The sequence below is a fragment of the Syngnathus floridae genome, chromosome 4 (assembly GCF_059516105.1).
Source record: "Syngnathus floridae isolate MCC-2025c chromosome 4, RoL_Sflo_1.0, whole genome shotgun sequence".
NCBI lineage: Eukaryota > Metazoa > Chordata > Actinopteri > Syngnathiformes > Syngnathidae > Syngnathus > Syngnathus floridae.
Genome location: NC_142416.1, coordinates 5,621,468 through 5,636,069, shown reverse-complemented (window position 1 = coordinate 5,636,069; position 14,602 = coordinate 5,621,468). Strand labels below are relative to the sequence as shown.

General features: G+C 40.6%; 1 protein-coding gene across 3 annotated transcripts in view; it reads right to left on the bottom strand.

Annotated features, from left to right (window-relative positions):
• Window positions 1-14,602, bottom strand: part of fbxo8 (F-box protein 8) — a 48,245-nt gene that overhangs the window by 14,308 nt on the left and 19,335 nt on the right. For 2 of the 3 annotated variants that reach the window (XM_088372620.1, XM_088372619.1), the window contains exons 2-6: window positions 8,903-9,005; window positions 4,582-4,665; window positions 2,260-2,404; window positions 2,015-2,141; window positions 1,756-1,874 (exon numbers count right to left, since the gene is read on the bottom strand). In XM_088372620.1, the coding sequence (XP_088228746.1) occupies window positions 1,756-1,874; window positions 2,015-2,141; window positions 2,260-2,404; window positions 4,582-4,665; window positions 8,903-9,005 (578 nt within the window). Of the gene's footprint in view, window positions 1-1,755; window positions 1,875-2,014; window positions 2,142-2,259; window positions 2,405-4,581; window positions 4,666-8,902; window positions 9,006-14,602 lie in introns of those variants that run through there. The other variant, XM_088372621.1, reaches the window with a different exon arrangement.

Below are 14,602 nucleotides of genomic sequence, written 5' to 3'. Positions count from 1 at the left end.
GTCATAGCGCAACAACTTAATGATTACAGTGGTACCTCTGCTTACGAATGCCTATACTTACCAACTTCTCGAGATATCAACCAGAGCATCTACTTACAAACCAATTCTCCACTTCCGAACTGACGCACCAAACTGGTCGGACACAAATGACGAAAAATCGGCCTCTCCATCACAGAGGTCATCTCAATTTTGCGAATATTTTCCAAGTGTTAGCGTTGGCTGTCACACAAACTGTCCGTGCCGCCCTGGTTCCCCGGTCGGACGGAAATTACGAAAAATCAGCCTCTCCATCCTGGAGCTCATCTCAATTTTGAGATTATTTTCTAAGTGTCAGCGTTGGCTGTCACACCAATTTCCGAGCCTCACTGGTAAACGAGGGTCTTTTAGTGACCTCAAGGCCCAAAAAAAGTCTGCAAGGTCAAGCGCTTTTTCGATTCGGGGTCAAAAGCTTTGGAATTCTCTACCGATAGATATCAGAGCTGCTTCCTCAGTAGAAGCATTTAAGACACGATTACAAATACATTTTTATGCTATGGCCTTTAATTAACCTGTGCTGGCCAATTCGGCTGCAGTTTGTCCTCTCTGTTTGTTGAATTATGTTGTTCAAAAGATAGTAGAGCCACAGTCCTTTTTATTTAATTAAATGTTTATTTATTTATTCAAGATATTTTGTTGTTTTATACTTCAATGCAAATGTCCCAAATCCTTGAGAATTGAAAGATAAATTGCACTTAAAAAGGATGTACTCTAAATGTTTTTGCTCTAAAAATATCAGTTTATCAGTTGCATTTAGAAACAACGAAATACTGGTTACCGTGATAGTTTCTGGGTGAGTATAACGTCCAAAAAAATGCCTTATTGTGACAGACCTACCAATAAACATTGTAAATAACAACAGTACACAAACTAAACTGAAGGACACGATTGAAAATATCCTCCCAGGGCACACCATAAACGGAGTGGGGGCTCCGACCAGAGACACGGGTGCACTAGTCAGGGATGAGAACGGCAAATGAAAAAAAAACACTGAAAAGTAGCCGGGGTCTGGGGGCCGCATGCCCCACTGGGGGGGGGCCTTGTGACAGAGCCGTCGCTGAAATTTAGAAAATATTTTTAAAGTCCTGATGTACTTTCCAAAATTTAAGTGGACCTCAGTGCGCAGGGAGCTTAATTTAATCCGATCGCGCAACCGCAGCACGCCGGGCGCTCACTGTCGCATTGCTTTAAGAGCGTCTTTATGTTCCGAGTTGTAAAATGACGCTCTCGAGCCATGCCCATCTGAAGCAGTTCCTGATCCCGTTCGCCCCACGATTCACAAAAATGATACTCCCGACGGACAAAAACACGGAAATCCGTGGAAGATTCTCATCCCTGACTAGTGCTGGTCGTGTTCGTAAATGAATGGGAGTTGAGTGTATTTAACCTTTCCGACCACACCCACTCTCAGACTAGTGCCAGGGCATCTGAGTGAATTTTTGAACGCACACTAAATATCTTTTATGAAGCTAGGTTGGCTTATCTACCACCAGGCAAGTTTTCTGGGGGAAACCTTGATAAGAGTATGAACATAATGCATTAATATATTTAATTTAATGCAAATGTCAGATGCAAGGTTTACTTTGCCTATTAGGTCATTTTTGGGTATATTTACATATATTGAAAAACCATCATATAGTAGATGTCAACTTTGCCTGCAATAAACCTTTGCACAAATACTTTTTTGTGGACATCTTTTGTGTACATCTCTCTGCTTACCTCTCATCCAGGTAAATTCTCAGCATCTTCCAGTTGAGCCGTCTAGTGTAAAAGATGAATTTAGCCTGCTCTGTGGGATGATCTACAAGTATTCCTTTAGACATGAAATAAGAGATACCCTATTGAGAAGGCAGGAAAGGGCCACAGAGACAGGGAGATCATAGATTGGCCTTAGTACTTTTGAAGATCTAAACACACACGTACATGCGTGTGGTGGGGTCTGTGTGACTCATGATCTTTGATGTTTGGCATGCATTACCTCCTGAGGGTTTGCGTTGAATGTAAGGCTCCCTTCATCTAGTTGTAGATATAGTCTTCTATATGAGAAACCAGCAGGCAGCCTTCTGTTGTATATGGAGCAGTGACCCCATGTGGACTTGCAGAGCCTTGAAAATCAACACGGGAGGATTACCAAAAAGACTCATTAAGAAAAAAGCAAGAAAGACATTTATTGCAAACATATGGCAAAGTACCATCACAGACACCAAACTTAAATCTCCTTACCCCTGCCACAGATATTCATCATTGCCTAGGTCCTGCCATACACACCCGGCCAGACACAGATCGGTAGCATTCAGATACGACAATATGGTTATTCCCAACTCTGGTGGGAGCATCTCCAAATCTATAAAACCATTTTGTGTTTTACCTACAACAATAAAGAATTACAGAGCACATTTTAATAAACATAACAAAGAATTACAGAGCACGTTTTAATAAACATAAGGCATATACAGAAAATTATAGAGCAAATTTGAATAAACACAAAGCACATACGGAAAACTGAAAATGTTATTTACACATTGTCATACACAGTCTTATGACATTCAGTTCGGCAAGCATCAAATGATTGAATCTGGGCGTAGATTGTGATTTTCTGTTGGGCATCGATGACGTCACACAATGTGTCAATTTAACTCTCGAGAGTTAGAGGGACATTTTTTAATCTTTAATGCCTTGTACACAAATCGTTATATGTATGCAGTGCCTACAAGCCAATCCATTCTAAAATTAATGTTCAGACAGAATAGTGTGAGTTAACAGTGTCCAAGGTAAGACTATCAGAGTATCGCCTGATTTTGATGCAACAGATATGCCAGACAAATGTTAACTGTCATGGCCGATTTTAGGTTCTCTCGATGCGTAGCCCGCGTACTATGGCATACTCAACGATTGGTTATTTGCCGTTTAAGATTTCCATGAAAATGCTGAATATCTGGCACGTCAAAATCTTTGTTGGCCTTGCCGCATAGTGTGGCATGTCCTGCAGCGATTCATCTGATTGGACTTTGCACTTCTTCACCCATACACATCTGCACAGTGCCTTAGGTCAGCGGTCTAGATGCTATTAGAGGTACAGAGAACTATGTGAAAGCTCAGTGGGGATCGAGCCCATTCCATTGCCTGGCCCACTTTTTGGAATGACCTCCTGGCTTAATTTAAAGTGAGATGTATACAGTGAATTTGAATTGCCAAGGGTTATCTGTGACCAGGGATGATGAAATTCATCACGTAGGTCCAAAACAACACTTCACATACAAGAAAGCATGGAGTGAAACAGCTGCAGCTCTGGGATGTAGGCTGCTGTTGAGTTTTTTTAATCAGCTTATCTATAAATATGCATTAATCTAAGTGAATGTGAACAGTAACTTGACAAACCCCTGTGATCCTGTGGTCTTCCGGGTGTAGTGTTACGGACACGTACAGCTCACGCGTCACAGTCGATATGAACTCAGCGTAAATTATATTAGTACAGTGGAGCCTCGGTTTTCGACCACGATCCGTTCCGGAAGGCTGTTCGAGAAGTGAATCGTTCGAATTACGAGTCATGTTTTCCCATTACAATTAATGGAAAAAAGTTTAATACGTCCCAATAAAAAAACGCCTTTTTTTTAAAGCATTTTTTCATTTGCGCATTTTTGTCTGATCGCGTAACTGCAGCGCACCGCCAAACGCGGAACCGTAGCGCGTCGCCGACCGCGCAACTGCACCGCGCTGGTTGCATAATTGTGACAGAGCTGTCGCTGGAATTTAGAAAATATTTTTAAAGTACTGATGTACTTTCCAAAAGTTAAGGGGACCTCAGTACGCAGGGAGCTTAATTTTGTCCAATCACGCAACCGCAGCGCACCGCCGACCGCGCAACTGCACCGTGCTGGTCGCATTATTGTGACAGAGCGGTCACTAAAATTTAGAAAATATTTTTAAAGTCCTGATGTACTTTCCAAAATTTAAGGGGGACCTCAGTGCGCAGGGAGCTTGATTTGGTTCGATCGCCCAACCGCAGCGCACTGGGCGCTCACTGTCGCATTGCTTTAGGAGAGTCTTTGTGTTTTATGATGGGTTTACTGCTCCCACTTGCTTCCTTTGGAGGCATGATTAGAGTTGATGCAATCCTTAGAATAACGAGAATGTAATAACGAATGGAGTCAGTTGACATGCGGGTCCTCTCGGCTCATCTCGCGAGGGTCGACAACCTAATTTCGTCCGACATCCGAAGCAAAAAAAAATTCGAATTTTTTGTTCGAATACCAATTTGTTCGAGAACCGGGACGTTCGAAAACCGAGGCTCCACTGTACTTTGAAATTGCTCGTACAGTAAATATAGGTTTGATGAGCGTAGTCCTGGTATAGATTGGTCTCAGAGGTTACACAGTACACATTTAAGTCATTAGTGAACAAAAGCAACAGTTTATTCTTCAAGAAAAAGGAAAGTATCGCTATAATTATGCAAACCAATCAGTTAAAATGCAAAGCAAAGGACTGTTTAATAAGACAAATAAAATGACCGAGCAGTATTGTTAGTATAAAATATTTTCATCCTACCTCCTCTGCGTGTTTTCAATAGATGGTAGATGTCAGGGCCATAACAATGTTGAGGCATTCTTCGAAGTGTGCTGCCATCCCTTCCTGGGGAAATAGTTTTTATTTACAAATCTCAGTTACATATCTTGAATTTACATTTACAGATTAGATAACAAACCCTTTGCCAATGAATTTAGGATGTGAAAATGTAAATAAAAACAGAATGCAATGTTTGCAATTCCTTTTCATTCTGTATTCAATTAAATACGAAAAAAGACAAGACATTGGAAGTTCAAAATGATAACTTTTTCTTTTTTTTGTTTTGTTTTAAATATTCACAAATTTTGAGCTTGATGCCTGCAACATGTTCCAAAAAAAAGCAGGGACAGGGACATGTTTACCACTGTTCTACGTAAACTTTCCTTTTAACACTCAATAACTGTTTGGGAATTTAAGTGGATTTCTCAATTCTTGCTTAATGTACAATTTGAGTTTGTCAATAGTATGGGGTCTCTGTTGTCCTAATTTACACCACATAATTTCAATAAGAGACATAATTGAGAAAAAGTGTGTGATCCGTAGACTGATCAAAGCCTTTAATTGTCAATCATCTATATCCGTTAAAGGAAAAAAGGACCTTTCCTTATCCAGTACTGGTTAATGAATCTCATAATTTCCTGGATAATTTCTTTCAGATTAATCTTTATCTGTCCAGTAAACTTTAATAAATTTGAGATTGTCGCCGTCCCAACATAGTGCATCAATAGTAACCAGCACTGCACAAGTCATTGCAATTTAAAACTAAGACTTTACCTGGATGTCACTATTTCCACACAGAACTTAGTTAGGTTTTGTAAAAAAAAAAAAAAGTGACAGCGTTTAAATATGACACACAGAGACACAAGTATTCACGCCCTTATATTAATTAGTCAAGTGTATTGCGGCAAGCACTCCACTCTGGAAACTGAGTGGCTAGATCATATGACACGCCTGTGCAGTGTCGCTGCATTCTGTTCATCGGCATCACAAAAACAAAACAAAAACATCAAGAATGATGCTCTGTATTAATAAGACAAAATTTGTTAATAATAATAATAAATTATATTTATAGTGCGCGGCTCGGTGGCGCACTGGGTAGCACGTCCGCCTCACAGTTAGGAGGGTGCGGGTTCGATTCCACCTCCGGCCCTCCCTGTGTGGAGTTTGCATGTTCTCCCCGGGCCCGTGTGGGTTTTCTCCGGGCACTCCGGTTTCTTCCCACTTTCCAAAAACATGCTTGGTAGGCCGATTGAAGGCTCCAAATTGTCCCTAGGTGTGAGTGTGAGTGCGATTGGTTGTCTGTCTCTGTGTGCCCTGCGATTGGCTGGCAACCAGTTCAGGGTGTCCCCCGCCTACTGCCCGATGACGGCTGGGATAGGCTCCAGCACGCCCACGACCCCCGTGGGGACTAAGCGGTTCAGAAAATGGATGGATGGATGGATGGATTTATAGTGCACCTTGCATTTTTAAAAAAATATATCAAAGTGCTACAGAAAATGCTTTTTTAAAAAGAAACGTCTTAAGAACGTTTTTAAAAGTGTCAACCGACTGCGGTGCTCTAAAACTGCGGTGTTGACAAAAAAAAACTCAGACTCGTGAAAATCATTTGATAACCAAGCTAGCCACGGCTCATTCATTCATTCATTCATTCATTCATTCATTCATTCATTCATTCATTCATTCATTCCTATGGGAACGGGAATCGGAATGAATGTAACCGCCGACAGAGGACTAGTATAGCATCTTGCTTTGTTCAGCAGTGTCATAAACCTTCGATGGCCACAAAGAGTTTCAGAATGGGCAGCGGGTGCTGTCTGAACTTGTTAACATTCAAGTTTGATTACTGCAGTAATCTCAAGAGTCAGTTTTGTAGGATATTGACATCATGTTTCACCCAATGCACTGCGCCAAATATTAATAAAACTCCTTTAGCAGCATAGAAAACACGTCACTCCTTTGAGTAAATGCAAAAACCACACTTACAATACATACTGATATACAGTAAGGTCTAACGATTCAGCATATATATATATATATATATATATATATATATATATATATATATATATATATATATATATATATTGAAGGAATGGGGTCGAAATACAAAAAGTCCTGCCTAGCTACAAAAACAGATATGCTCAAACCTCATTGAATAAAGTACATAAGCAGACAAGTATATTCACATATTAAATAAATAAAAGAAACATTTTAAGCATATAATTATACGTACACACCAAATCAATAAAGACATAACTAGACATTTTTGATAAGTGGTGATGAGAAAGGTTTTTATAACTTTATGATCTGATATATATATTTCTGAGCACTTTGAAATAACAAATGTCTTTTGATATATTGCCTAAATAGCTTAATGACCCTTAAGGAACTGTGATGCCTGATGTTTTTCTCTAAATCATGGACACGGCCAGAGTCGTCTTGACCGTTCACTACTTGATTGTATCTTATGTTTTGACTAATTTTTGATTACTACTGAATGCTCTGCACAGAGGGAAATATTTTGCCTAAGAAAGAATGAGGTACGACAGTGTATCTCCAAGATTGGAGAAGAATGTTCACAGGAAGGTCACGTGGAGATAAAACCAGCAGGTGCCAGAGGGAGCCAGCCAAGGACTCGGCCAAAGATGATCGCCAAGGCCGAAAGACGGGATGGAAGACAACAGCCCCCACACACACCGAATCGCCCATAACCAGCACCCACTCCCATGGCGAACTTGCCCCACCCCAAAGACTCATCACCCATCAATCTCGGCCCACAATGCGCAACTTAATATAAGCTGATCAATAAGCTAGTTCTTTTAACAGTGGGGCAAAAAAGTATTTAGTCAGCCACCAATTGTGCAAGTTCTCTGACTTACAAGATGGCTGAAATTTTCATCATTTGAACTATGAGAGACAAAATGGAAAAAAAAAAAAAATCCAGAAAATCACATTGTCTTATCTTTTAAATAATTTGCAAATTATGGTGGAAAATAAGTATTTGGTCAATAATGGCCTCGATCTGGGGCTCCACACAAGATCTCACTCTGTGGGATCAAAATGATCACCAGAATGATGAACAAAAATCCCAGAACCACACGGGGACTCCAGATCAAGGCCATTATTGACCGAATACTTATTTTCCACCGTAATTTGCAAATAAATTCTTTAAAAATAAGTTAAGAGGGATACTGCTGCCACAAGCTCCACAAACTAGTAGTTTGTATTGTTGCTCCACCAGTGAATTTCTGTTCCCTTTTTTGTCATTGTGTATTTGTTTTTTCTCCTTTAGCGGTCTCTCGTCAGAGGAGGAGCACTGTATTCCTATTAGTCAACGCCGAATTAGCAATCAAAGGATTTTGTAGTTTATGTCACATTGTTCAGCAAGACAAACAACATTTCTGACATGCCAGATTTTCACCGTGGTGGTCGTGAGCCGTTGCAGGTGCCAATCGTCCAATCATGGATTTTGTCACACTACACGGGCTGCAACACGTCAAGACAATTCAAAATTGGCCACGACAAGCTACGTTTCTCTGACACGTCCGTCGGCTCATTATCGGGCTACATTTGTGCAGTCTGACCTCGGCATAAGACTATGAGATACTCAAAATCATAAAGGAGCATGGCGAAAGCATGTATTGTCGAGCTCACGATGGAGTATATGGCCAATGTTGTGCAAAGTAGGAGACCATTACCCTCGTGAAAATCCCCTGCTACAGGAACGCACAGGCAATGAGTGAACAGCGGAAACCGTTGTCGTGCAGCAGACAGTAACAGCTTGTTTTCAATAAAAACATGAAGAACACAGTTTTGAGTTTGTCAATTTCCATCTTTAGAAGCTAGGTTCTTTCATTTTCTTTTTTTAGGAACTCACTCATGTTCTGCGCGAGGCGTGGTCAATGACCATTCAAATAGTAGAAAAATTCATTAATTGCACCAAAAAGTAATGACGAGTATGTGAGCACCATGAAAGGAGTACGTGGACGCATACAAGAATTGATTAGCCTGACCTTTTCTGTCTTCTGCGGTGTACTTTTAGCAAGTGTAGAAAATTAGAACAGGTTCCCCTTTCCAAGCAAAAATAGGTCAAAAATGCGACTTGTCCTTCGGTGTGACTTACATAAATAGTTTTCTTCTTTATTGTGCGTTTTATGGCTGGTGCGACTTGTACTCCGGAGCGACTTATAGTCCGGAATACAATACTTTTTCCTGACTTACCTGAATTAAATAATTTAGTCAATATCAATTTGCTGACAGGAGCAGATGCACTTCACCATAGATACACAAGTGTCAGGGTTACCTTGCTCTTGTCTGGCCCCTCCCGTGTCAGCCAGTCGGTCAACAAGCTCTTCCTGGAGCTGCTGCTGTTGTCTGGGTGGCAGCCTCCACAGTGCCTGACCCATCTGTATGGGAGTAGTACCAGACAAGTCAGTTATAGTCCATGATGCACAGTAATCCATTATCTGAACCGCAAACCAGGCTTTACTGTTGTGCCTATAATGGCTGTCTGAAGCCTGTCCCAGCTGACTTTGGGCAGTGGGCAGGGTAGACCCTGAACAGTTTGCCAGCCAATCGCAGGGTACACATAAACAAACAACCATCTACTCTTGTCTTAGTGTGCCATGCGATTGGCTGGCAACCAGTTCAGGATGTCCCCCTGCTTACTGCCCAAAGTGAGCTGGGACAGGCTTCAGCAGAACTGCAACCCTTGTGAGGATAAGCGGTTCGTTCAGATGATGGGTGGATGGACAGTCTGGAAAGGGTTACAAAGCCATTCCGAAAGCTCTAGTACTCCAGTGAACCACAATGAGAGCCATTGTCAACAAATGGAAAAAACATACAACAGTAGTGACCCTTGCACAAACGGCTGTTCTACAAATATTACAGTGATGACTCATCCAGAAGGTCACAAAGGATCTCAAGATAATATCTGAAGAACTATAGGCCGAAGCTTGGTTCAACCTTGATGAGTCAACAATAATGAAGAGACTGGGCAAAACAAACATCCATGACAGATGTCCAAGGTGAAAACTAGACCCAAAGAAAAAGCAAAAAAAGAGAACCAAAAGAACAGGACAAAGAAAAACACACACAAAAAATATCAGAATGCTTCCAAACCCATTTGGAAAAATATTTTACAGACCGATGAGACAAAAGCTGAGCTTTATGGAAGGTGTGTAATTGTATCTCATTACTACGTGCGTCGATGTGACAGCATTACATCAAATAAACATCAAACCAGCAGTCAAACATGGTTTAATTGTAACGTTCCATTGCTGCTTTGCTCATTTAGGACCCGGACAACTAACTTATTGAGGCTGAATGGTTTGCCATCAGTTTGTGATTTCAAACTGAAGCCCACTTGCGCTGGACAATGATCCAAGTCAATTTCAGGATGGTTGATTTAAATATTACCGTAATTTCTGGACTATAAGTCGCGTTTTTTTCCATAGTTTGGGTGGGGGGGCGACTTATACTCAGGAGCGACTTATATATGTTTTTTTTCACAAATTTTTACTTGATCATTAAGACATCACTTTCAAGTATAGTTGACCACTTCCCATGTTATTTTTAGTATAGTTGATCACTTCACATGCTTTTATATCTTTATCTTGAACATATTCAAAACATAAAAAATAGAGAAAACATCAAATAAAGCAATTGACACTTTAAAGCACCATATCCAAGTCCACTGTCTGCTGTATGTACACTTGCTCCATTTTTGCTCCTATTATATTTATTATTATTATTTATTATTATTTGTTTATTTATCATTTATTCAACACTCTTATTTATTCATTGTTTGTGCCTTCTTGTTTTTTTTGTGTTGCTTGTATGCACATGTGTACTATCTCACCAAGGGATAGTGGAAACGTAATTTCAATCTCTTTGCGTGTCTTAGTATATAAAAACAAAAAAAAAAAATCAACGATAAAGCAGACTTTGACTTTGATAAAACAACCAAAAAAATATATATTTTCAGACGAAACTGGATGAGGGCGCTCTAAATTTCACCGTTGGCCGTGACTCATCAACTGGGTGGGCTTAAGAAAAATGGCACCAAAAAGAAACTCATATTTTGCAGGTTCCAAACTTCAAGTTGTAAAATATGCAGCTGAAAACAGTAATCGAGCAGCAGAAAGAAAGTTTGGAGAACCGTGATGTACCAATGGATTACTATTTCAAGTGACGTCAGTAGCGCGGCGCGGCGGTTGTTTACATACAAACGTGCCCACACAAGGACTACCGACATCATTAGCGGTGATCATTTCTAAGTGACACGGAGGACAAAGAGTTTGAAGGAATTAAGGATTTGGAGTGACATAGAAGGTTTGAAAAACTATTATGGCTTTTACGCACGCCCGGTCCTACTCTACTGAGTCAGGGGCCGGCGCTCGGCCGAGTGGTTGTACGCGAACGGTGCGCGGGGCTCGGACATGGCCATTACGCACGCCCGGTCTGTCTGGAAGTCCACGCCGCCACACGCTTGGAAGTTTGTTTTGTTTAATAAAGAGCCGTTTACCAAACCCACGTCTATCCTTGTACTTTGTTAACGCTACAATATAGTTATATAGTAGATCTGTGGAATAAAGACGAGGCTGACGTCAGGGCGCACGCGCGGCGATGTTGACAAAGGACGAGGAATTTGATCGATGGATTTAATGGAATTAAAATGCACGGATGGTTTGATAATATTATTGGCTTGTATTATAGTTATTTGAAATATAGTTTATCTATCGTTATATGAGCCTGTGGAATATGTGGAATATTTTGAAATGCAAGCGCCCTCAGCCATGCGCACCCATTGTTGACAAAGAACGATCGATGGATTTAATGAATTGAAGTGACACCGATGGTTTTATAAACATGTTATTCATGTAATAGTTGTCCTTAATCACTCTATATGTTACGTCAGGCCCGTTCTCAGCTCTTTGTTTGAGTTTGTCACGTTAGCATACCTATCGTTTAGCCTGTTGTTGCTATCGTTAAGCCTGTTGTTGCTCGTTCATGACTGTTTTTGGTGTGGGATTTTGTCGAATAAATTGCCCCCAAAATGCGACTTATACTCCGGAGCGACTTATATATCTTTTTTTTCACTTTTTGGGGCATTTTATGGCTGGTGCGACTTATACTCCGGAGCGACTTATAGTCCGGAAAATACGGTAAGAAGTTTTTTGAGTGGCCTGGTCTGGATTTGAAATGCAAAAACCCATTGGTAAATTAACAAAAAATCCTGCATAGAAGAATATCTTTTCAGGGGTGTGAAAGTCTCATTGGCAATTATACTTAACACTTGATTTCAGATGTTGCTCCTGAGCATGACCCACTCCATTATTAGATTTAGAGGTTAATAACATTTCCCCAATGGGTCAGGTAGCTTTGAATATTAATTTATTTTTAATAATTATCAATCATCATTTATAAACTGCATTTTCCTTCACTAGGGTTACTTAGTTTTAATATTTACATACATTTGATTACCTTAAAGCTTAAATATTAAAAAAGAGGAACCTACAAAGAGAATTTTGAGAAAAGAACAAATACTTTTTCATGGTGTTGTACAGAGGCGGCACGGTGACGCATTGGTTAGCACGTCGACGCGTTGGTTAGCACGTCCGCCGTACAGTTCTGAGGGTGTGGGTTCGATTCCACCACCGGCACTCCTTGTGTGGAATTTGCATGTTCCTCCCGTGCCTGAGTGGATTTTCTCAGAGAACTTTGGCTTTCTCCCACATCCCCAAAAACATGCATGGTAGGCTGAATTAGCATAGGTGAGTAAGAGTGGGGATGGTTGTTCGTCTCTGTGTGCCCTGCGATTGGCTGGCAACCGGTTCGGGTGTCCCCCGCCTACTGCCCAATGATTGCTGGGATAGGCTCCAGCACGTCCACAACACTTGTGGGAACAAGCAGTACAGAAAATGGATGGATAGTATCATACAGCAATGTGAAGATTTTAAAGTGTCTTAATTCAAACTATTATTTGTCTGTTTACTACATGTGGATGGATTTTTTTTTTTACATTTAATTCAGTAAGACAGCAGACAATTGCAATTGAAGGCCATGATAAATGTGTTGCAGAAAAAATATAACTCACAAAATTCTTGGATGAGTGGGGATGAAACTGCGTATAAGCCCTTTCACGGATAAACAAACGTTGGCTCCTCAAAATGAACATGTAGAAAAATATTGGGGGAAAGAAATATGCCAAAAAGTTAATCTACAGGTGCCAAATCGTGAGTATTCATGGGTCTATTGTATTGTGATATCAATTAATTATTGTGATGATCATGTTTGGTCATGAACACATTTCCTACTCTCGCATTTTTCGGACTATAAGTTGCGTTTTTTTCCCCATAGTTTGGGTGGGGGGGGCGACTTATACTGAGGAGCGACTTATATGTGAATTTTTTCACAAATTTTCAAATTAAAAAAAAAAGGTGATACTGCGATAAACGAACCGCGATGTAGCAAGGGATTACTGTAATTTAAATTTCAAGTGACGTCAGCGACGTGGCGGTTGTTTACATAAAGGACAAAGATTCGATCACGGGATGACGACGATGACGAAGGGCCCCATGTACTACCGGCATCATTAGCGGCTTTGTTTGTAAGCGACACGGAGGACGAAGAGTTTGAAGGATTTAATGATTTGGAGTGACACAGAAGGTTTGAAAAACTATTATGGCTTATACACATGCCCGGTCCTACTCTACGGAGCTCTCTTTCACCTCCGTGGATGGAAATAGGGGGCCGGCGCTCGGCCGGGTGGCTGTCCGGGGATGGTGGATGGGCTCGGACATGGCCTTTACGCATGCCCGGTCCTACTCTACAGAGCTCTCTTTCACCTCCGTGGATGGAAGTCCGGGGCCGGCGCTCGGCCGGGTGGCTGTCCGGAGACCGTGGATGGGGCTCGGACATGGCTTTTACGCACGCCCGGTCCTATTCTATGGAGCTCTCTTCCATCTCCGTGGCTGGAAGTGCTACCTCCGGGGATGGAAGTCCACGCCGCCACATGCCTGGAAGTCCACGCCGGTGCTTGGGGCTGTGTGGCGGTGAACTATTTATGTTATAGTTATTTGATATATTTTATTTCGTGTAGCAACTTGTATATGTTTTTATCGTTACAGTTCAGTAGTTGTTGGCTCGTTGAACTCATTTTGTTAGAGAGCCGTTTACCAAACCCACGTCTTCCGCTGTACTTTGTTAACGCAACAATATATAGTTATATACTAGATCTGTGGAATAACGACGAGGCTGACGTCAGGGCGCACGTGCGGCGTTGTTGACAAAGGACGAGGAATTTGATCGATTGATTTAATGATTTGGAGTGACACAGATGGTTTAATAATATTATTGCTTATATAATAGTTATTTAATATATAATTTATATATCGTTATATGGGCCTGTGGAATAGTTTGAAGCGCAAGCACCGTCACCCGTTATTGTTGACATAAAGGACAATTGATGGATTGAATGAATTGGAGTGACACAGATGGTTTTATAAACATGTTATTTATGTAATAGTTATTTGAATAACCCCTAAAATGCGACTTATACTCCGGAATGACTTATATGTTTTTTTTTTTCACGTTATTGTGCATTTTATGGCTAATGTGACATATTACGGAGCGACTTTTAGTCCGAAAAATTCGGTATTTCATCTCCAATAAAAACAAATAAAAAAAATCAAGAAAACAATACATTGGCAATTTTAACTCTTTTTCTATGCTATCAAAATGGAACCATTTTTGTGCTGAGTTATCATTAAGAAAAACAATCTACAATTTCCCATTAGTATGTTTAAATGGTCGAGAGTATTGTTTTCAGAATTGGAACTACGTAATCTATTAGCTATAGTGCTGCATAAATATATACCGCAGCTCCCAAATGACTAACACGTTTCAATTAAATTATTATTACTGTGACTATTAATTTGATTTGTTTATTTTGACAAGTACATAGTCAACACACTCATTACAACTTCATTTCACATTTTGT